At 37.5% G+C, this 22,883-nt stretch overlaps 1 protein-coding gene across 5 annotated transcripts in view; it reads left to right on the top strand.

The window, feature by feature from the left end:
- Nucleotides 1-19,333, top strand: part of RPS6KA5 (ribosomal protein S6 kinase A5) — a 194,608-nt gene extending 175,275 nt beyond the window's left edge. For 4 of the 5 annotated variants that reach the window (XM_028496330.1, XM_024131076.3, XM_028496329.1 and 1 more), the window contains 8 exons: nucleotides 118-243; nucleotides 628-761; nucleotides 1,429-1,522; nucleotides 5,015-5,185; nucleotides 8,657-8,848; nucleotides 14,060-14,219; nucleotides 15,727-15,890; nucleotides 17,517-19,333. In XM_028496330.1, coding sequence (XP_028352131.1) covers nucleotides 118-243; nucleotides 628-761; nucleotides 1,429-1,522; nucleotides 5,015-5,185; nucleotides 8,657-8,848; nucleotides 14,060-14,219; nucleotides 15,727-15,890; nucleotides 17,517-17,756 — 1,281 coding nt within the window. In that variant the 3' untranslated portion in view covers nucleotides 17,757-19,333. Of the gene's footprint in view, nucleotides 1-117; nucleotides 244-627; nucleotides 762-1,428; nucleotides 1,523-5,014; nucleotides 5,194-8,656; nucleotides 8,849-14,059; nucleotides 14,220-15,726; nucleotides 15,891-17,516 lie in introns of those variants that run through there. The other variant, XM_055088682.1, reaches the window with a different exon arrangement.
- Nucleotides 19,334-22,883: the final 3,550 nt, after the last annotated feature.

The following is a 22,883-nucleotide window of genomic DNA, read 5'->3' as shown; positions in this document are numbered from 1 at the left end:
ACGCCCTCAGCGGTGAAAGCACGGAGTCAAAGAAGAAAAAAATGATTACAGTCTAGTCTGTGCTAAACTGGAAAATTGCAAATCCTTATTTTTTTAACCTTTCTTTTTTTTTTTTAGGGCTATTCCTTTGTTGCTCCTTCTATTCTCTTCAAGCGTAATGCAGCCGTCATAGACCCTCTTCAGTTTCACATGGGAGTCGATCGTCCCGGAGTTACGAATGTGGCAAGGAGTGCAATGATGAAGGTGTAGCCATGTGGTTAATTAAATGACATATTCATGGTTTACATACCAACACTAATTGACTTTCTCAAGTCAAGTAAATTTAATAGACTTTCCATTTGACTAAAACGTAATTTTAAAAAATGAATAAATGAAAATAGTAAGATTTGCCCTAGAGAATTATTAACATCCATTTGAATGAGCTCCTTTCTTACAATAGAAAGTAATATATTTTTTAAATAAGTGATAATACATGATAGAAATGAGCTAATGATGAATTTCTAGAGATTATAAATGTATTCCACTCCTATTTATTAACATTAATAATGTTCTGTTACTCAACAATTTTATCTATCCCTGTGTATTACTAATATTTTCTTAAGTGAAATGATGTTGGTTTCTTGTCAGGACTCTCCATTCTACCAACACTATGACCTAGATCTGAAGGACAAACCACTGGGAGAAGGAAGTTTTTCAATCTGTCGAAAGTGCATACACAAAAAAAGTAACCAAGCATTTGCAGTCAAAATAATCAGCAAAAGGTATCACATTTCCAGCAGTCTCTCTTATGTGGTCGTCCTAGTCAATGGATTCTATATATTAAGATTTTTATTTAAAAGGAAAATAATGGTATATTATAAGGTTTTTAACCAAGGTTTTAGCCATTCAGCTTATCAGTTGATCCATTATACTTCTAGCTCTGAGAAAGTAATCCATTTTAGACATAAATCACAGTATGATAGGGTTTTCAGGTTATTACGAGAAGACCTTCTTGTGGCGGTGTTATTTAATTAGACTCGCTTAGTGAGTTCGGCAGCTTTTGCCATTCCTATTAGTTGTATATTTGAAATATTTTGTTCTGCGATTATTTAGTGACCTACGGGTAGTTTGAGAGCCAGCTAGTTGTTTTGGCAACTGATTGTTACCTCCATGATTGTATATTCTTATTACCAAATTGTCAGGCAAGTAGAGCATCCATTTCTTCACGTGATTAGCTCTTTCCTGACTCAGAAATGATCATTTTTCTCAAGAATAATGCTTTACTTGTTCTGGTGGGTGTATGACTCACTACTTTCAAGGAAGCCTCATTCTGATACGTTGACACTTACATTCTGAATATACTGTAAATAAAAACAAAATTAGGATTGGGGCAGTGCTTCCAAAAACTTGGTGAAGAGGGATGTAGAGACTAACTGTTTCATCTTGCAGGTTGGAAGCCAATACTCAGAAAGAAATAACAGCTCTGAAACTCTGTGAAGGACACCCCAATATCGTGAAATTACATGAAGTTTTTCATGATCAGGTAGTCCACTTTTTTTTCTGTGGATACTAATTTATATACAAGGCTCTACTTTTCATCAGTTGTATTGGTGCTGGGTCCAAGTCAGGGATATGGGACATGACCGAGCCACGTGAGAGGGTGAGAAGACACTCCACGCACGCTTTCACCCGCCCCCAAATCAACGCTTCCCCTCACTTCTGCTTCTGTCACTGAGTCGTGGTCGTGTGGGACCTGGAAGAAGGACAGGGGGTAAAGCCCAGCTCATCGTGCTTACTGCGCGTTCAGCTACCACCCCACATAGCTTCGTTTCCGCGCACCTCTCAGTACTCAGTCATTTTCAGCCTTCAACTTAACCCTTTAACTTCAAGAGTAGAACTTAGCCTACAGCCTCATTAGTGCAAACTGAAGAGCAGATAGGAAGCAGAGGGCAAAGATACTCTCTTTCCATCTTCTTATTCCAGGTGACAGATTCTGCTCAGGCCACAGGCCAGGTCATGCTACTCGCCTTGTACCCCTGGTCCCACTTTCCAGCAGTACCCTCACACAGGGTTATGTAACTTTAGAGACAGGAGGAACACAGTTTTGTCAGGTCCATGTCTCCTTCCCTGCAGAAATCTCTCCATTACAGTCATCTTTCCTCCTGGGACCGGGCGGGATGGCACAGTCTTACGCGAGACAGCATGCCGCGCACAAGAGCTAAAACCAATCCTGGATGTGGTTGGCCCTAACTTTACCAGAGAAGAAACTGAGGTTCAGAAGGGTCCTGAGTGTTTTCCCACAGGAAAAAAAAGGGGGGGGTGTGCGTCATGAGACTCGTCCAACCAAGGTCACATAGCAGGTCAGTGAAAATCTAGTAGGAAGACTTGGTCTCCGGTTCTGGGCTCTCTCCAGTGTGGTACCGTGACATCCACGTCCTAGGAGAGCGGTGGCCCAGTTCTCTACCACATTGAACTTTCCCAGAGTGCCGTGGCCAAGAATGACACGTGGTGGGGAAACCAGGCGGCGGCAGCAGGAGCATCATAACTATAATAACTGCTGCTATTTATTTTCACATACGTTACGTGGTACAGGTATTGTAGCACCCATTCTACAGGTATCATCAAACTCCCAGAAGTTAAGTAACCGGGTCTCCCAGTTTATAAGTGGTACTGCCGGAATCTGAACCCATGCAGTCCAACCTCAGAACAAGCACTTAATTACTTTGTTCTACTGCCTTAGAGGAGGCAGACACAAAGCCTGGTTTTCACATCAGGTGAGTGAGCACCCAAAAATGACATCATCTACTTGCATCCTTGGTGCTTAGAGTCAGGAAAGGAAGCTCTTTGAAGCAAGGACTCTGCTCGGGGGATCTGTTCTCCCTGCTCCTCTGCTGCCTCCACCTCACCAGGCCACTCAACTACAGCGCAGGTAGAGTCCCCTGCCCACTGGGGGTGCTTACAGGGAGCCTAGGCAGTCTCGTATTGAAGGCGATCCACACATCCATCAAGGGCCTAGAGGATGACCTTCGACACACCCCTCGGTTTTGCAGCTGTTTCCCTAGCTACTTCCCCCGAAAGACTTTCCATCTCTGACCGTCAGGCCACTGTCAGATCTCAGGATCTACATCCCTAATATTTTACTTATGTGACAAATTAACTTTATTATTTGCTTTTTTTATATTCAAGAGTTACTAGAATAGAAACCATCTCATGATGTAATCCTATGCATACCAGTGTAAATATATTATCATTCTAATATACAGTTGTTGATAGTTTGGGTTGTTTTTTCCATGATGGTGACACAGTTGCCTAGATCATGCCTGAATCCACCATAGTCCTCTTTTCAACGGATGGGTGAAATTGATTGAGGGTGTGTCTCCAGTCTTTGACGGTACAGCAGTGTAGTTTGTACCATGATTTGTGCTTTACTACTCTATTAGTTTCCTATTGCTGCTGTTACAAATTACCACAAACCTAAAACAATACAGAGGTATTATCTTGCGGTCTGGAGGTCAGATATTCAAAATCAGCCTCACTGCTGTAAAGTCAAGGTGTCAGCAGGGCTGGTTCCTTCTGGAGGTTCTAAGGGACAGTTTATTTACTTGTCTTTTTTAGCTCTGGAGACTGCCCACATTCTTGACTTGTGACCCTTCCATGTTTCATTCCAGTCTTTTGTTTCCATAGTCCCATCTCATACTGTTGACTCTGGTGGGTAATTAAGATACCCTTCCCATCTCAAGATCCTTAATCACTTCTGAAAAACCCCTTTACCGTATAAGGTAACATCCATAGGTTCTGGGGATTAGGATATGGACATCTTTGGAGGGCCATTATTCAAGCTACTATATATACATTTTTTCACTGTTACCTACATTTTATTGGTAAGGGTGCTAAAGTTCATAGAGGTAAAGTAACATCCCCCAAGGTCATAAGTAAGTAGCAGAACTGGCATTCAGATGCAGGTTTGACTCTAAAATCTATCTCTTAAACCACTCTAGATCTTGCCCCTCATTTTTTTAAAGTTTGCTGGCATATACTTGTAGCAGACCTTTAGATTTGATCTTAATTTGTCTGATGTAGAAACTCAAATTAGCATGGTCTCTAATAGCCTGGGAGCAATTCTCTTAATAAAAGTGTTATTCATCTTCTAGAATTTGCCCATTATGTGCAGGATAATGTCTTTATAATCATCTTTTTAATGAAGCAATTTTCCTGGACTTCGCTAATTCAAAGGAAAGCATACTTTGTTTTGTTTGTTGAGTGACATTGGTGCTATAAGGCATAGCACTTGAATCTGAATATTGATGTGTATCTTTTTTAAACCATTTGTGTTCATTGGAGAGCTGACCTAATTCCCTTGCTTTTCAGTAGCTCCTACATTATTTTCTTTATGGGAATGTATGCAAAACATAGTAAATACATGACTTTTAATACTATTTAATTAAGATAATGCCTTGGGATCAAAAGCAATTATTAAAAAAAAAAAAAAAAGCCCAAAGTGAGTTATGGGTATTTGGCATGGGAATTAACAGGAACACTGAAACTAATCTGTTGAGCCCTAACAGAAGTTTTAAAGTGACATCATCCAACCGTGCCTTTTTTAAAAGGTAAATTTGCCATTAAATGTGTGTGTCAGGCCTCCTGGGGGTTGTTGCCCATATTCCATCAGTAATCTATATTATTTAAAGCAGCCAATTTCACATTATTATCTGTACTAGGTTACACTTTAAGAAGAAAGATATGTACACTTGATAGAGAGGGTTGGAATGGAATTCAAATGAAAGAATTAGTCAAGGAAAGGATATACAAAGATTTCACCGCAGTACTTGAAATTTTCCATTACCAAAATAGAACTCTAAAAAAGCCACATTATCCTTCAACTCTTTCCTCTAAAATACAAGGATCACCGCTGACTATTTTAACAAGGGACTATTTAAATTTATCGGTAATAGTTCATAGTCAGGAAATGTTTTATACGTTGATAAGCTTCTACTCCTCTTCTTTAAGGGCCTCCACATTATTCTTCCTTTTCTAGCTTCACACATTTCTAGTGATGGAACTTCTGAACGGGGGAGAGCTATTTGAACGCATTAAGAGAAAGAAGCACTTCAGTGAGACAGAAGCCAGCTACATCATGCGGAAGCTTGTTTCAGCTGTAAGCCACATGCATGATGTTGGAGTGGTACATAGAGATTTGAAACCCGAGGTATAAAATTACATGTTTTCTCATATAATGCAATCTAGCATCATTATTAAATATCCCCCAGATATGTGTGGGCTTTTTTTTTGGGGGAGGGTTGTTTTGGTTTTTTATTTTCAGGGCTTTCTGCTAAATAGATACTTGCAAATATCACGTTTCTTGCATTTTTTTTCTTTTCTATTTCAGTCTAAAATAAATTTGTCTTTTCGTTCTTTTTTTTTTTTTTTTTGCCAGCTGATCATCTTGAGGTTATATTTGTAAGTGTGAGAGCCTTTTATGGAAGAAATACTTTGTGCAACAATTGTGGACTAAAAATAGCAATGGAAATTTTTGTAGCAGAAAATAATGCCCCTCCTATATGTATACCATTTTAGAGGGATTTTAACAGTGTATTTTGAAAGCTTATCTTTCACTTTTGTAATCAAACTGATTAGCTCATGAATAGCAATGTATGTTGTTGTGTTCTAAATTTTTAAATATAAAGCATTATCTTTGTTTAATGAGTTATACCATCCTTACATGTGCTTTTCTTTGCTCATTACTATAATATTTATAGAACTGTGTAGCAATGTAGAAGTAGCAGCTTTTTATATATTTCTTCTTTCAAAAGGTTAAGAAAGAAGGTTCTAACTCTAGCATGATCCCTTTTTAGTATCAAAAATATGAAAATTCTTCCCTTTTAGAAAATCATCGAAAAAATCATGAAAATTTAAAAACAAAACCCAATAATTTATAAAAGAATAACAATGAATCATCCTCTACCCTATGCAAAATTATATATATTTACTATCTAAAATAGAATTTCAATTTTAACTACCATGTGATTATAATGCATTTTTAAGTATATTTAAAATAATAATTTGGTGTTTATTTTTGTATTAGATTACAAAAGAATATTTCTTAAAAAGCACCATTTTTGCCTTTTATTTAAGTACCTTGGATTATTGGTAGGAAGAGGATGTTTTTAAAATGGAATTCTGTGCCTTCAGATATAATTGACTGAGTCCCAAAGTATTTAAGCTTCTATGTACTTTCTATTACTGTTATTCATATTACCCGTAATTAATCAAAAGTGAATTGTGTTTTATGAACTTGCAACTATGATAGCTACCCCTCTGCTTCCTTCATCACAATTCTCACTCTCCCACACAACGCCCACTAAAAATATGGAGCTCTGTACATTGGAGATTAGCTGTCTATTTTTAAATGTGAAAGCATACCACTTAAATGTTTTTTTTGATAGACAAGGAACAAGCATGTAATTTTTTTAATTGAAAAGATCTGTTCCATGACTGTCTAGAATTCATTTTCACATGTTTTATTCTTTGATAACTGGCCATCTGTCACCTCATGGGTCTCAAATGATGCAACTGTCCTCTCCAACAGAATTGAAATTTGCCTTCCTATTTTACTGAGTAAAAAGATACTCACATAGCTTAATTCTTATCTGTCATAAAGCTTTTCTTTCAAATAGTCATTTGAAAAGAAGAATTGTCTGATTATTAAGGACATTCTACTACCATTATAGTCCTAAATCAACATGTATTTTGGAGACATGAAAATGTGCCTTTGTACTAACACTTTCATAATAAAATAGCTTTCTCTTTGACTTTTAAGTGGCAGAGTATATTATTTTCAAGCTAAAAGTTTAATCCCTTTCGCATTGATGTAGCATTTTAAGGTCTGACTATATATCTTTTGGTAGATATTTATGTGGTATTCATATTCTGCATAGGCAAGATAATTTCTAGGTGAGAATCAAATAAATTTAGAAGCTGGCTGACATTCTTAGTAAGCTGCTTTGTATTTTTCAAACTGGTCCCCATATTCTTGAAAGATTGAGAAATTTTATCAAATTAGTTTCTGGCAGAACTTGAGACTAGGATAAATGTGGTTTGAATGACTAACTCCTGCCACCTCTGACCATGCACACCCAACTACACTTTGAGAATTGGGAGAGGAGTGAAGAGGGGTGTGCCACGTCTCTTCCATTTCAAGATCTAAGAACAAGGAAGTCCTTAGCCAGTCTTAGTATAGAAGACACTGAAGTCATTTCCAAAGTCTTGTAGGCTCTGGGAGGACAGGCCAGGTGTGCTTCATCCACTGCTCTGTATGTAGCACAGTGCCTTGTGCTGCGGAAGAGTTCAGGGGTCATTTGCTGAGACTTCTCCCAAGTACCCGGTCCATGAACCCCAGCTATGACTTCAGTTGTGGTGAAGCCTTACATTGAATTATATTCACATTTTAATTCCATCACAAATTCAGGATTAGGCGTTTTGTATAATAGAAAATTTAAGAAAACTTTTCAGTTAATTTTTTTGCTTCTTTCCTACCACTTCATTCTTTTTTTTTTTTTTTTTTTTTTTTTTTTTTTTTCATGTGGGTGTCCCCTGCATCAGCAGGCAGATTCTCAACCACTGCGCCACCAGGGAAGCCCCACTTCATTCATTTTTAACTTTTGAACGGGGGCCTAGAAGATTTTTCTTCTTTGTATCAGTGAAGCATTCTATGATGTATATTATTTCACTTCAAATAATATTAAAAAGCAAATGGTGTTCCAGAACTGGGGAATAATTTAATGATCAAAAAGGCATAACAGATTCTGTTAGGATGTCTAAAGACAATATAATCAGATTCAATTACTGTGGGTACTAGCTTGATGTACTAATAAAAATGGTGATTTGCCCGTCAGTGCAGTTAGATTTTTTTAAACAAGTGGTAAATACAAAAGTAATCAGTAAAACCTCAGTGATTGACACGGCTTGGCAAATGATTCAAAATAACAATGTTTTCTGAATAATAGAGGGGTAATATCCATAAGCATCAAAAATGTTCAAGTATTAACTGTTTTGAAAAAAATATTTCTGAAACGTATGTCTCCACCATGTATTCTTTAATAGGCTTTACTAGATATTATGTATAACTATTTTATTTATGACTTCATTCAATAGACAAATATTTACCAAAGTATCTACTACATGAGAGAGTCATGAATAAGGTAGATGCACAGTTGCTGGCCTCATGGAATTATGGTCTAATGTGGGTGAAGACAGTGAACTAATATTGCAGAGCTGATAAGTGCCAGGAAAGAAAAGTAAATGCTAGAAGAAAATATAATAATTTCCATCGTCTGTTTGGTGGCATCTCTAAATGAGGATTAGATGCCTGAGAGCCAGGTTGGAAGGGAGGTTGGTGGAGGAGGTCGAAGACAGACACAAGCAGAAGGGAAAGCATAGACAAAGAAGAGGCATGGTCCCATTGAAAATGTTCCACATGACCTTGTACAAATTGATGTGATACAGAAAAGTGTAAAGCAGAGAGCAACAGTACGCTGACATCCGGGTCCCAGACCCACCCTGTCAGACCTTTCTGTATCTGAATCCGATGTAAACAGATAGACAGGTAATATTGCATAAATGCATCACCAAGTCCCATGACCTTTTAATGAGAAACTAATGAAGTGTTTGTATCTTGCAGAATTTATTGTTCACTGATGAAAATGACAATTTGGAAATTAAAGTAATTGATTTCGGGTTTGCACGCTTAAAGCCACCCGATAATCAGCCTCTGAAGACGCCGTGCTTCACTCTTCACTACGCCGCCCCAGAGCTCTTGAATCACAATGGCTACGATGAGTCCTGTGACCTCTGGAGCTTGGGTGTCATTTTGGTGAGTTCATATGTCAGGCCGTTAAACCCAGTCAGTTCTCTGATGTCCTCTGTATATCTTTCTCTTTGCTGTTTTTCTTAAATTTGTGAGAAAATTGGCAAATTGGTTTCTTTTCTTTTCAGTAAAAGGCCTGACTGAAGACTATTTCACTTTCTTAAAATTTACATTGGAGAAAATGTAGGAATTTTTATTTTGGTATATTCTGGAATATTTAAGGCAACTGTGTTTAATGTGAATTACAGTTATGTATATATGTATTTTTAAAGAAGCAGTAGTATATTTTCATAAGGTATGCATGTTAGATATAATGTGAAAATAGCTAAGTGACTCATTAATAGAAAAATATTTTAAAATATATTCTCTGAGATTTTCAGGCTAAAAGGTAATTAAGGAATATTACTTAGGATAAATTAACAAATTAATAGAAAAAATTAAAAATATTTATAGTAACTTATAGTAATCATGGTGAGCATGCTTTTCACAAAATCTCTTTGGATGCCGGGATCAGAAACAGAACATTAAGCTAGAAGAATCTCGGCATCTTTTTTTCTCAAAATAGCTTTACTTTTTCTGCATATAATCTGTAATGCATAATCATAGCGAGAAGTTTTCAGACAACAGAGAAAGATATAAGGAACAAAGTGAGATCACTCGTAATCTCATCATACAGAGATAATATTGTGTAAGCTCTTACTCTCCTCCCGTCCCTACCCCCTATTATGTATGCTTTATATCTTTCTACAGACTTCTCTATATATTTGTATATATATTCAGGTTTTTTTAACAAATGAGATTGTTATATATATAGTTTGATATCTCATTATTTCCTTAGAATAGATTCCTAAGAGAAGGATATATAGATCTTTATTTTGACATATATGCCTGTATTTCCTTCTAGAAGGTTTATCACATCATGTTCTCATCAACTGTATGTGAATACATTGGATACTATCAATTTCAATTTTAAATTATTTCCTACTGTTGTTATAATTTGCATGCATTTCCTTGATGAGTATTCAGTTTGAGCATCTTTTCGTGTATTTGAACATTTTAATTTTCTCTATTATGAGTTGCTGTTTATGAGCTTTCCCCTCTTTCCTATGGAGAAATTTTTCTTATGGAAACTTAAAGGTCTGTTAAGGATTTTAATCCTTTGTCTGCCATTAATATTGGAAATGTTTTTTCTGGTTTTTCATGTCTTTGAAAACTTTGTAGTAATATGGGGTTTTAATTTTGTTTTTTGAAAGGCTTAAATAGAGAAGTTTTTTTATTTTTATGTTGTAAGATATGTTAGTCTTTTCCTTTATGGTATCTGGCTTTGATGTCAGATTGTCACTCCACCCCAACCCAAGATTATAAAAATATTCTCTTAAATTTTCCTTTAGAATTATGTTTTATTTTTATACTTATGCACTCCATCTGGGATTTATTTTGGTGTCAGTTTGTTTTCCCCCAATGGCAGCCAGTTGTCCTTGCAGGATGGTTCTTTTATTTTTAAGCTTTATATGGTTTTTATTTCAGCAGTTTTAAGTCATTATTTATAATTTTCAAACTGAAATTACATATTTATGAATATGATTTTTAAATTAAAATAAAAAACTAATTTCTGTAGATTTGAGAGTTTTGTTTGACTTAAACTGATTACAGTAGCACTCTCCTAAAAAAATCCGTCTAAATAAAAAAGAGCCTTTCTTTTTTAGCAATAATATGTTTACCCCTTGTAAAACAGCCCTTACTTAAATACAGGCCAAATATAATTACCATGCTTTTTAAGGTTTTAAAAGACAATCTTAGACATGCAGACAGGTATTTTGGAGCCTCCAAATGCCGTGTCTATGGAAATAACTTTGTATAATGGCATGGAGAGAAGCCAGGCTTCTCTCTAGATCTAATTGTCAAGTTTTAAACGGGAACGGGGACAAAGAACAGATTAAATGATACCACAAGAGTACAATCACAACGTCCAGACTGCGGGAAGTTCTACAGGACAAACAACCGAGTTTCTCCAGCAAATAAATTATGAGAAAAAAAATAGCCTGGGAACCTATAGATTAAAAGACACTTAAGAAACAGTGTTTGCATCTTACTTGAATTCTGATTCAAACAAATTCTAATTTCAAATCTATTTATTAAATTCAAACTCTAAATCTAAGTCATACAGATATATTTATACAATGTATATAACACAATTGGAGAAATTTGAATATTGACTGGATATTGGATAAATATTGACTGGATATTGACTGGATATTGGATGCTAATTGTTTTAGGTGTGATACTAGGTTGTGATTGTGGTTTTTAAAAATCCTTTCCTTTTAGAGACATGAAATACAGATGAAAAGCATAGTTAGCACCTGCATTAAACTGTCCAAAAAAAAAAAAAATAAGAAGAATGCTTTGCAAACTTTTCCATATAAATGAGTGCATATCTCCAGAGGATCTAGATACAAAGCCTGAGCTATCCCATAGTAAGCACAAAATTTTTTGGGGGGTTGTCTGGTTTGCCTTAGAAATCTATGGCCCTTTTACATGTTGCATCTAATACACATGAATATGGATACTTTAATATGAAAATAATTTATGTTACCCCCACTGGGTAAAACAAATACTTCAGGAAGATGCATCACGTCATATCATGCAACTTTGATTACAACTCAGTCTACCTCATGTATGTGCAGTTCACTGGAAATTCACAGGATTTTAATTAAAATAGAGTTTACCAGTGTCTTAAGTCTGCTCGGGGCCACCATAATGAAATACTGCAGACTGGGTGACTTAAACAACAGCAATTTATTTCACAGTTCTGGAGGCTGGGAGGTCCAATATCAAGGTGCCAGAAGGTTGGTGTCTGGTGAGGGCTTTCCCCTTTGGTTGCAAACAGCCATCTGTTCACTGTGTCCTCACATGGCCTCTCTTCAGTGCATGCGCTTAGAGAGAGAGAGACAGAGACAGAGACAGAGCCAGCTCCCTGGTGTCTCTTTTTGTAAGGACACTAATCCTATTGGATGAGGACTGCACCCTCATGACCTCATTACCTTTACCTCCATAAAGTTCCTACCTGCAAATACACTCACATTGGGGGTTGGCTGTTTGGCTTATGAATTTTAAGGCACACAATGATTCAGAGCTTAACAGACAGTATTTAGAAAATGTAGGATAGGATTATATGCTATCCCATAGGAATATATAGCATACCCACAGGATGGAATATAATAACATTTTTAAGACATATTTCTTCCAAGTGTTTTATTCAGGATTTCTTATTTTTTCACTTTCTTCCCAAAATTTTATTGTGAAAATTTCAGACCTAGAGAAAATTTGGGAGAATAACACTGTGAACATTTAAACATGTTGCCACATTTACTTTTCCTTTCTCCCTAATTCCCTCTTGTGTGTGTGTATACATACATATATATATACATATATAGAGAGAGATGTATATCTTTATGTATATAGATACTTTCTTATCACACCATTTGCAAACAGTTTGCAGTCACAGAATTATTCTTAACAGAAGTTGATTCCTGGATAATCAACTAAATTGTAAGATCTTGGAGTTGAGAGGAGCCCTAAAGTTTGTTTATTTCTAACTCTTCCAGAAAAGGGATCTTTTCTACAAAGTCCCTGTCACCAGTCTCCTTTAAAGATTTCCAAAGATGGAGAATTAGTTTTTCCACGCAAAAGCCTGTTGAATTATTACACATGAGAGCAAGAAAACTGTAATATGAAGGATATTTTCTTGTGCTTAGCCACAAATGTATCTGTTAGGAAATGGGGTAAGATAAGAAGCCGAGCAGATTTTGGAAAACTACTTGGCAGTATCTACCAAACATACACAGACCAAATGACCCAGCAGTTCCAATCTCAGAGATATAGCCAACGGAAGTGTGTATTTTTATGTACCGAAAGACACATACAAGAAGATATATAGCAGCATGTTTCAAAATGCCCCAAACTGGAAACAGGTCAAAATCTTCATCAACAATAGAAAGATATTTTAGTCTGGATTCCCCAGAAAGCAGAACCTGAAGTTAAAGCTTATGTTTTGTCATGTACCAAGGACCATAATCCCAGGGAGGCAGGGAAAGAGGGAGAGCAGAGGGTGCACCACTGAGTTGCCACCTACTGTTACCAAGTGGAGCTGATCACTTGAGTTCACGGAACCAAGACCTCTAACTGAGCAGACCCTAAGGCTGCAGGAACAGGAAACGTGAATTCTATAAGTGGGTCGTGCGCCCATAGAATCTAGATGTGGGGGACCCAGCACCAATGGATCAGCCATTGGTTCAGCACAGTCCTAAAGGACAGCACCCCAACCCCACTGGGTATTGTCCTGAGCTGGCGTCTTCACTGAGCTTTTCCTGTTCTAACAGGCCAGCTGCACCCAAGTGAAAGAATGCCAACCCACCTGACAAGTTGGCCCAATTTCCTTTCTTCCTTCATCAGTTGATCATCGGGAGCCCCCCTCAGTGAGGCCATAGGTGTGAGTTAAGGAAGAAGCATTGGTGCAACAGAGAGAGGTGACGTGCACCTATGCGTGTAATTTGCTGTGCCTTCTGGACCTCCTCGGGTTGCTTCTGAGTGTGCCGTGTCCATAGTGCAGCGACTGCTGCTGCAGCTTTACGAATCAGTGCACCTGCTGATCCCAGTACACAGTTTTGTCCGAGCTTCAGGGAGCCATTTCAGCTGACTACTCGTACTGGCTGCAGGTGTCCCTGCCAGGATGTCGAATCCTGAGTCTCAGACGAGTGTTTCCATGGCAATAATTTCTTCTCCGTCAGTCAGGTCTTATGTTCCACACACCCACTCCAGCTCAGCGTCTTCAAGATCCATTCTCATTTGTGTCCCCTGATCCCTGCTGGGCCATTTTAGCCAGGGCCTGCAATTCCTTTGGCAGGTACACACACACACCCCTGTCAACATTAATACCATCTTTTGAGATGGTTAGAGTATCCCTTTTTTATTCTTCTTGGCTGAATACAGTTATCAAAATGGTTTTAAATCTTGATAGCATACTAAGCCATTTCTCTTTATATACAAGTCTGAAATGTGTTGGTTGTTTCAGTGATTAAAGTCATGTAATCTTTTAAACGCAGTAATGCTAAGTGTAATATCTAGGAAAGTACGCTAAGTTGGTAATGAAATTACCAGAGTGGCTTTGATGGTGATTTTGGCAGACATTCTGTTTTGCTCCTTTTTTTTTCTTGATAGTATACAATGTTGTCAGGGCAAGTTCCATTCCAATCTCATGACAAAAGTTTGACGTGCACCAGTGCGGTGGAAATCATGAAGAAAATTAAAAAGGGAGATTTCTCCTTTGAAGGAGAAGCCTGGAAGAATGTATCCCAAGAGGCTAAAGATTTGATCCAAGGTAAGAATCTAATGAAAAATTTCATATTTTATATGATGCGTAGTGACTGAAGTGGAGTCATACCCATGACATATATTTGTTTGTGAATTACTCAAGGAATCCCAGTGTGTTCTAAAAGGTCTCAGGCTACTCTATTCAGCCTTATTTTCTTCTCAGAACACTCTCCCTCAGTAATCTTATCCACATTCACTGCATGAACTAGCACTTGGATCCACCAGCATCTCAGTCTCACGCCTTCGAAATGAACCTCTTCCTTTTTACTCTCCTCTTCCCCAAGCATGTGCCTCCTCCTTTCCCCCTCTTTTTACATGGCCACGAAGCCAGATCACCGGGACAGGACCCAGCATCACCCTAGATCCCCGCAACCTCCCTCGCCTTCCGCAGCCAGGCACCCAGTCCTGCGGGCGCAGCGTCCCTCCCAGCCACCCCTCCTCCCCATTCACATGGCTGTCACCTTAGTTCTTGTCATCGTCTCTCTCCTAAAATCCACAACATGCTTTCAACTTGTCTCACTTCCTTTCACTTTACGTGGTTGTAATCCATGGGCACAGTGACCTTCCTAATAGCCAAATGCAATCATGCCTCTTTTCTGTTAAAAATCCTTCAGAGATGGGCTTCCCTGGTGGCGCAGTGGTTGAGAGTCCGCCTGCCGATGGCCACAACAGTGAGAGGCCCGCGTACCGCAAAAAAAAAAAAAAAAAAAAAAAAAAAAAAAAATCCTTCAGAGAATCCCTGTGAGCTTCAGGTCAAACTCCATAGTGCAGCCTTCACAATTGAAAGCCCTTCACAGCCTGGCCCTGCCTGCCAGGCTTCTCTTCCTGCCACCTTCGCTCCACCATTCCCGAACACTTGAATTCCTCAAATGTGCTGGGTGCTTGGATTCTGCTCACCTTTACACGTGCTATTCCTAATCCCTGAAGAAGGGCACCCTTCTTCATCAAACCCACTACGGCTCATCCCCCAGGACCCGTCTCCTGGGAGCCTTCCAGGGTGCCCGCACTCCCTAGGCTGAGCCTTTCCCCTGGGCCTGCCGTGCGCGTGGCTCGTGCTACAGCACTTGTCCTGTAATGTGATGAGACCTGGGTTTTGTCTGTGTGCCTCCCCGCAGCTCTTCTCTGAGTGTCCGTCTCCATACCTCCACACTCCCTAACTTGTAGACGATGTTTGTACATGAATGAAGTAAATCTCGGTACTCTTTGTTTTGGGGGAGTTTGCCTGGTCACTAGTGGGAGTCCTTGTTTTAGGTGGTTATTTTCTCCTGATTGGAAAGCCAGCTAGCCTCCAGCCTCCAGATAGAGGCTACTGTGGGCTTTATTATCAGCGTCCGGTATTCACTAGGGGATTTAAATGTACATGAAAATGCACGTAATTATCTTTGTAGGAGGTTGACGCCTTACAGAAACCATCATGTCTTGTGAACGTAATTGAGATCTATGTCTGAGGTTGATTTTAAACTATGTTTGAAATGACAAATCATAAAATAAAAATATCTTATTTATTCCCACAGGACTTCTCACAGTCGATCCAAATAAAAGGCTTAAAATGTCTGGCTTGAGATACAATGAATGGCTTCAAGATGGCAGTCAGCTATCCTCAAATCCTCTGATGACTCCAGACATTCTAGGGTCTTCAGGAGCTGCTGTGCACACCTGTGTGAAAGCAACCTTCCATGTAAGGCTCTGGGCTCTGCACTCGTAGGGCGGTTTGGAAAGGGATCAGATCGATGTTCTTACTCTACAATCTATTGCTAAGAGACACCCTCTTAGCAATACAATTTTTTAAATGGGTTCTTTTAATTTTAGATATGCTTTTATAAATCCCTTCATGATACAAACACATTTATAAATAGAAAGTGCATGGGGACCAGAGTCACCACTAACCCACGAAATATTTACTTGACATTTAGAATGAGTTTGCGAGATGAGGCAGTAGTCTGATATTTGAATAGTTGAAATTTTTGACTCGGTAAGGAAAACAATATGCATACTATTAGAACTTTTAAAAAATTTTTGTTTTATTGAAGTATAACTGATTTACAATGTTGTGTTAATTTCTTCTGTACAGCAAAGCTATTCAGTTATACATATATATACACATTCGTTTTCATATTCTTTTCAGTTATGGTTTATCACAGGATATTGAATCTAGTTCCCTGTGCTATAGAGTAGGACCTTGTTGTTTATCCATTCTATATATAACAGTTTGCATCTGTTAATCCCAAACTCCCCATACATCCCTCCCCCACCCCTTTACCCCCTTGGCAACCACAAGTCTGTATTGGAACACTTTTTCTCTCAAATAAGCTAAGTGACTGTCTGTAAAAACTAGAAATAGGCATTAGGAACTAAGGCACATGTGAAGGTCCATTCATTCAAAAATCATTTTGTGCATAATATGTTCTAGAGACTGTGAGGGATAAGAAGTAAATTAATTGGTATTAAGTAAAGACTGTATACTTGAAAGGCTGAGACTGCATAGCAATAACTGTAGATTCTGCACATTCGTGCCAAGCAGATGCAAATACATTAAGGATGAGGAGCCAATGAGTTAGAGAGAAATAAAATTACTTCTGAAAGGATTATCTTGAGAAAGGAGACAGGATAGCATTTCCTCTTCAGCTGCAGAAATGGATTAAAATATTAATGAACTGGGATCTGGTGAGGTGGGAAGAGATGAGCTGCGAAAGCAGTTGAGGCAGGTGATCCAAATCTTCTCAGTGACACAGGATGTAACGCTGTCACTTCAGCAGTGCCTAAGCTTGAATCTAAGAAAAGTAAAGACAGACTGCTGTGAGGAGGAAGCCAGGCTGAGGTTTATAGAGCTAATCTTCTCTGCATATATTGTGTCCAAGACGTACCCAAATTGCATTGACGTGGGAGTGGAGATCAGGGGCTCTGTGTTGGGACTTTGTGGTTGGAATTTTAAATCTCAGACACAGAACTAGTCAAAGTAATGGAGAGAGGTGAGTTAGATCGCTGGTATTCTTCAAGAATTTCCAGTCCGTCAGTGGTGTTTTAATTGGGAGGTAGCCCTGCCCTCTTCAAAAGATTTATTAGAATTGTGACTCCTGGACGCCCTAACAGGTGGATTTAAACAGAGCCCTCAGAAACCCTTTCCCATGAGCCTCTGTACCCTGCCCGGAGTTTTGGATACAGTGGTTTTCAGGACCATGTTCCCAGAACAGCTTGAAGCTGTGGTTGCCAAGCTTGCCAAACGCAAGTTCTCTGTAAGTCATGACCGCCAGGAAGACGTCAGTCCTTTTACCTTCACGGGGGTTCCCCTTGTTTTCTCCCCTAGGCCTTTAACAAATACAAGAGAGAGGGGTTTTGCCTTCAGAATGTTGATAAGGCCCCTTTGGCGAAGAGAAGGAAAATGAAGAAGACCAGCACCAGTACCGAGACGCGCAGCAGCTCCAGTGAAAGCTCTCACTCTTCTTCCTCCCATTCTCATGGCAAAAGGACACCCACAAAGACATTGCAGCCCAGCAATCCTGCCGACAGCAATAACCCGGAGACCCTCTTCCAGTTCTCAGACTGAGTAGCATAGGAGCGGTAGGAGCATAACGGATGATCCGTTGTCCCGTCTGCTCCCTCATCGTGCGCCCACGGCCAGCTTCTGTGCTTTGAAACACGTGTCCCATTGGTCTCCTTGGAATCTGCCTCGCGGGGAATCTTTTCAGGAAAACCCAATTGGTTATCCTCATCCAAAAGCACTGGACAGAGAATGTTACTGTGAATAGACCACATGTCATACTGTTTAGTGACCTAGCATGGTGCCAACAGGACTGTTTTTGAAAGAGCAGAGATGTCTGTCAGTTTAATTAGGGACTGGTGAGATTTGAGCTGCTGACAAAATAAGTCACAGGTTCTTCAGATGTCGGCCAACAAGAGTTCCTCGTACTGTGATGATACCTTTTGCTTCGCCTGTGGGCATCGTGGGTTTTTAAGAGACTTGCACCCTTTGGACAGTGATTTATCAGCAAAAAAGGTCTGTTTTGAAAAAGAGCCTGTAATGAATTTTATGTGTGGCATATACTTATTTCTTCAGAGAGGATTTTAACTTATTGTTTTTATTTTATGGTTACCTATGACGATAACCTGCTATTATTAATCTTTTTCTAAAAAGTAAAAAAAAAAAGATATAAGAACTTCAGGTCCCACGCTCTATATCAGGGACCCATCTGAGATGCATGCTAAGCTATGTATGTTTTTAATTTTGCACTGCTCTTTCCTGGCAATTTGTTTTAATGGTTATTGCAAAATATTAAGGTACATGTCTCTGTTTTAAGTAATGTTGCACTTTATAAAAGAATATGAATAAAGCAAGCTATTTCATAAAGTGCACTCTTTAAAGCATATGTGTACTGTATTTTTGCCTTTTTTTTTTCCCCATTATCTACTTTAAATTTGCCCTCACATCCCCCTTCTACTTTGGATGCAACAAGTAGAAGGGGCCTTGTATATCGTAATCATTAGCCCCAGAGGCCCTGATGTGAGGAACACCTAAAGGGAAATTCTATTAAACACTGTGCTTATTTGTACACTGTGCTGTGCTGCAGTGAGGCTTTTCCTCCTGTAGTCGGATATTATGTACATAATACTTTAGAATTATAACTATGACTTGTTTTGAAATTTTTCTGTTAAATTTAAATCCAGAAAGCATATTTTATAAACTTATGCAGAGCACTTTTATTGCTCAAAAGTTCTGAATTCATACCGAAAACAAGTGCTGTGTGCTGAAGACATTTCACTGAATGATTGCTGCATTTTAAAATATGATTGATTCATCCCCTATGCAAAAAAAGAAGTGATAGGATTTGTATGTTTTATTTTCTTTTAAAGCCATCACACGAAATGTCAGGACTGAGAAAAGCGATTTTTTGCGATGTTTACAGGAACCATGCTTCAAAAGGCCCAACCTGTTTATTTTGTAGTTTTTGTTAATGATAACCTCTTGAGCATTAGTTTGGAATTGGGCATGATATTTATTTATTCCTTTCTTGAGATAATAGCAGCATTAATTTCAACCAGTTATAAATACTAAAAATATTGCACTCTATGTAATAGTATATTTATTACTGAACCAATGTATATATTAATAGCACAAGCAACAAAAATGGCAAATATTAAACTATTTTCAAAATGTATTATCCTGTTCACATTTTTGTCCACAATGATTATCGGAAATAACTTTTTATACTTTTCAGTGGCCCAAATGGCTACCTAATTCTCACTGAGTCAATGAAAATTTTGTACTCCTAGCTTATGGTCGTTCTTAGAAATGACGGGAAATCTTAGGTGCATTGTTACCAAACTCTGTAGCTAATTCACAGAATGTGATCCCATCAGGTACAGGGTTACAATAATCAAGAAAATGTCCATTTATTTCTATAGTAAGGTTGACTATGTCTAGAAATGTGTTAGTTAGCTCTTCAAGACATTTTTAAAACTGTGCATTCTAGTAGAAGATACTAGTAAAGTATAAACCAAGGGACTTTGTTGCTAAGGGGAAATGATCCAGAAGAATGGTTGGTATACCCTAATGATTGATGGTGTAATTGATGCATTGTGAATATTGGAAATCAGTGGGTTTCACTTTCATTTATTTTCCTCGCCTCTTCTTCTGGAGGACTTGACAGAAAATGAAATGGTAAAATGGTAGGCAGAGTAAAAGGAAGGAAAGAGAAGGCTAATTTATCAACTGGTGAGCCTCCTTGAATAATCTAGAATGGGCTTTTGAGAAGAGCTCAGAAAACACTCAGAGTAGTGCCCACTTATAGAATATCTTCGTCCTCACTCTACTTATAAATGCCAGAAAGATGCTGAGTTTGCAGCAGTTATGGTACATGCAGGCTGTTAGTGTCAGTGAATTGCACTTTCAAATTCACAAAGCTTTTGTTTAGTCACATCAAAAATGAACTAAAAAAATAATTCATATGAAAATGTTAAATGAAAGGACTCTTTTTTGGTGTTAGGAGAAAAATAGAAGTAGATTTAAGAGAAACAAATACATACACTAAATTCTCTTTGTAACAGTTTTGGAGATAGAGCCAAATCATCCCTTCCCTTCTTCCTTTATTGATTATAGTGTATGTAATTTTCATATCATCATAAATCCTGACTCATATATTTTGTAACTATATATGGCTAATCGAGAGGCAAGAATAAGAAAAGGAAAGTAATAGAGGAAAGACATTTTAAAAGACGAGTTTCTTCTAATTACTGTGCCAGATCCTATGGTTGAATGAATTAAATTAGCTGTTTTGAAATTCATTAATTCTTCCAAACCTCTATAAAACAATGAACCACTGGAACAGAAAATCAAGTCTTCTGAGTTAATTTCAAAATTCTGGTCCATCTTGGAATTACAGATTCATTTACCCTTGAAAAACTGCCTTTTATTTATTTTTTTATATTACTGCCGATTTCTTAAATAACTATGATATGCTGATAAATAACTATTACTGATAAATAAATAACTAAAATGGCTTTGGATAAGGTAAGTTATTTTAAAGAAACCTACTAGGATAGCTGTGACTATTTTTTTTAAATAAGGGAATTCCTTCTGTATCTCAATTTTTGGAGTATGTTCTCAAATACTTTATAAAAGTATACAATTTAAAGTCTACTTATTCACCTTGCCCACATTTCAAGCACCTGTTATTGTCATATTTATTAAGAACAGGGTACCTCAAAATGGTGAAAGTTTCTAAGTTATTGGCCCTATATGTGTGTTAGACCACATTATTACTTTGGGTGTTCTCCCAATGATCAATAACATGATCTGGGTGATTGTATGATCACATTTCTGATATTCTTAAGTTCTAAGTAAATAAGTTAAATACTGATATGCTACTTACACCATAGCAATATAATTATAGATGAATTATTGTAATATAATGAAATATCTTTCAACTGTATGATTTTTGGACCCTCAAATGTCTTACACTATAACACCCCAATTTCTGGCCTTTAATTAATTTATTTACCCCACACAAGAGTCCCCCTTTATTTGATACCTTTATCTGGCACTAAAAGGAATGAAGCAGGCTCTAATGAAATTCAGAATTTAAATTCAAGTTATTATAAAACTCAAGGAATGGCAAAGTAATCATAAGATAACAGATGCATCAAATAAATAGTTTAAGTATAAACCGTCCAAAGAAAATAGCTGCTACAGCTGCATAAAGGTTTTATTTGCTGTCTTGTTAAGTAACTCCAAATTGTGATATTCCTTAGGGAGAATGTTTCCCTTAAGGGTAATTATTTAAATTTTGTTTATATGGGGCAAAAGTATATTTTCAAGGAGGCATCATTTTTCATCTTAAAAACATTTGGTTAGTCTCATTTCAGTCCTTATCTTCAGCATTTCTTAACTTTGAGATTTCAAGATATTTCTTCTGAGCCCTTTTCTTTGTATGCCCAGCTCCCTGTTGTGTAATTAGGTAATGGATGCGTCCCTTCCCCAAGGCAGTTGTCCACTTTTTAGTTCATGAATTTGTGAACTAAGCAGGTGCCAGTATTTTATATTTACCTGCTATTACACCAAAAAGGAGTAAGACGTTAAAGTGGCTCCCAAATATATCTGTCTTGGCTTCTTCATATTAGTGCAAAATAGGTACTGCTCATTGCCAGCCATCTCCTTTCCATTATTCCTTTGAGCACATGGTAAAAAGCTTGATATTTTGTATTTAGAAGGAGACTTGAATTAACAGACAGGATTCTTGGTAGTTATTCTTCAGGCTTAATTTTCCTGGTGTATTTCTGCTGGGATAGGTGGAAGGACATTTTGTAATATTTTTCTACTTAGAATACCGCTTAGGTTGTCCTAAGGAGTTGAATACTTCAGATCGGTCAAGTAGTATTCAATACAGCAACGTTTCTCCAGAGCACAGGAAACTGGGATAATACTTAACATGATGTGGTTTCCATTTAATTTTCTCCATTGCATAACATTTTTAATTTGTACAGTTATGTAAAATTTGTCTCTTCGCTAAAAAAAAAAAAAAAAAAAAAAAAATCCATTTTAATTCTTGTTCCTTCCCATAGGGAGCAGTTTTGATCTTTTAATTTATGTTTTGAAGTCCTCCTATGTTGAAAAAGAAGAATAAAACAGAAAGAACAACCCCCCAAAATGTCATGACTTAGAAAAGGAAATTTAAGTTGTATGAGCAGAATACTACAGGTTTATTTCCTGGCATTTCTGCCTGTAGATAGATTGGAAAATCACTGTTTCTCTTGCTTTATTCTAAAATTCAGTAAGGTTGAGGAACTTGACATTCTTAACTGCAGTTTTATTTTTAACTTTGTGAGAGGCTGGTCGAATAAATGTGCTCTGTTGTGTTGGAATGGATGTGCGATCATAATCCTCATAAAAGACCTGTTGCCGTGGTAGACATTTGATTCTTCATAACAGTTTATTTTAGGTACTGTAGTGCTCTCCTATTTGCTCAAGTCATAAATACTGGTAAAAGGAGAGATTAAATATACAATAATTCTCTTTCTTTTGATGGATAAGAAGGGGAATGTAAAGTGCTACATCACATATAAATTTAATACTTTAGTACTAAAATTTTGAAAATACCCCTAAAACTTTACTGCATGAATTTTAAAAAAGAAGAGGAAACCACATATACACATACTTGGAAGAATTTTGAAAAGACTG

Source organism: Physeter macrocephalus, chromosome 11, assembly GCF_002837175.3.
Source record: "Physeter macrocephalus isolate SW-GA chromosome 11, ASM283717v5, whole genome shotgun sequence".
Taxonomy (NCBI): domain Eukaryota; kingdom Metazoa; phylum Chordata; class Mammalia; order Artiodactyla; family Physeteridae; genus Physeter; species Physeter macrocephalus.
The sequence above is the reverse complement of the archived record's forward strand: the minus strand, read 5'-3'. Positions and strand labels throughout refer to the sequence as shown.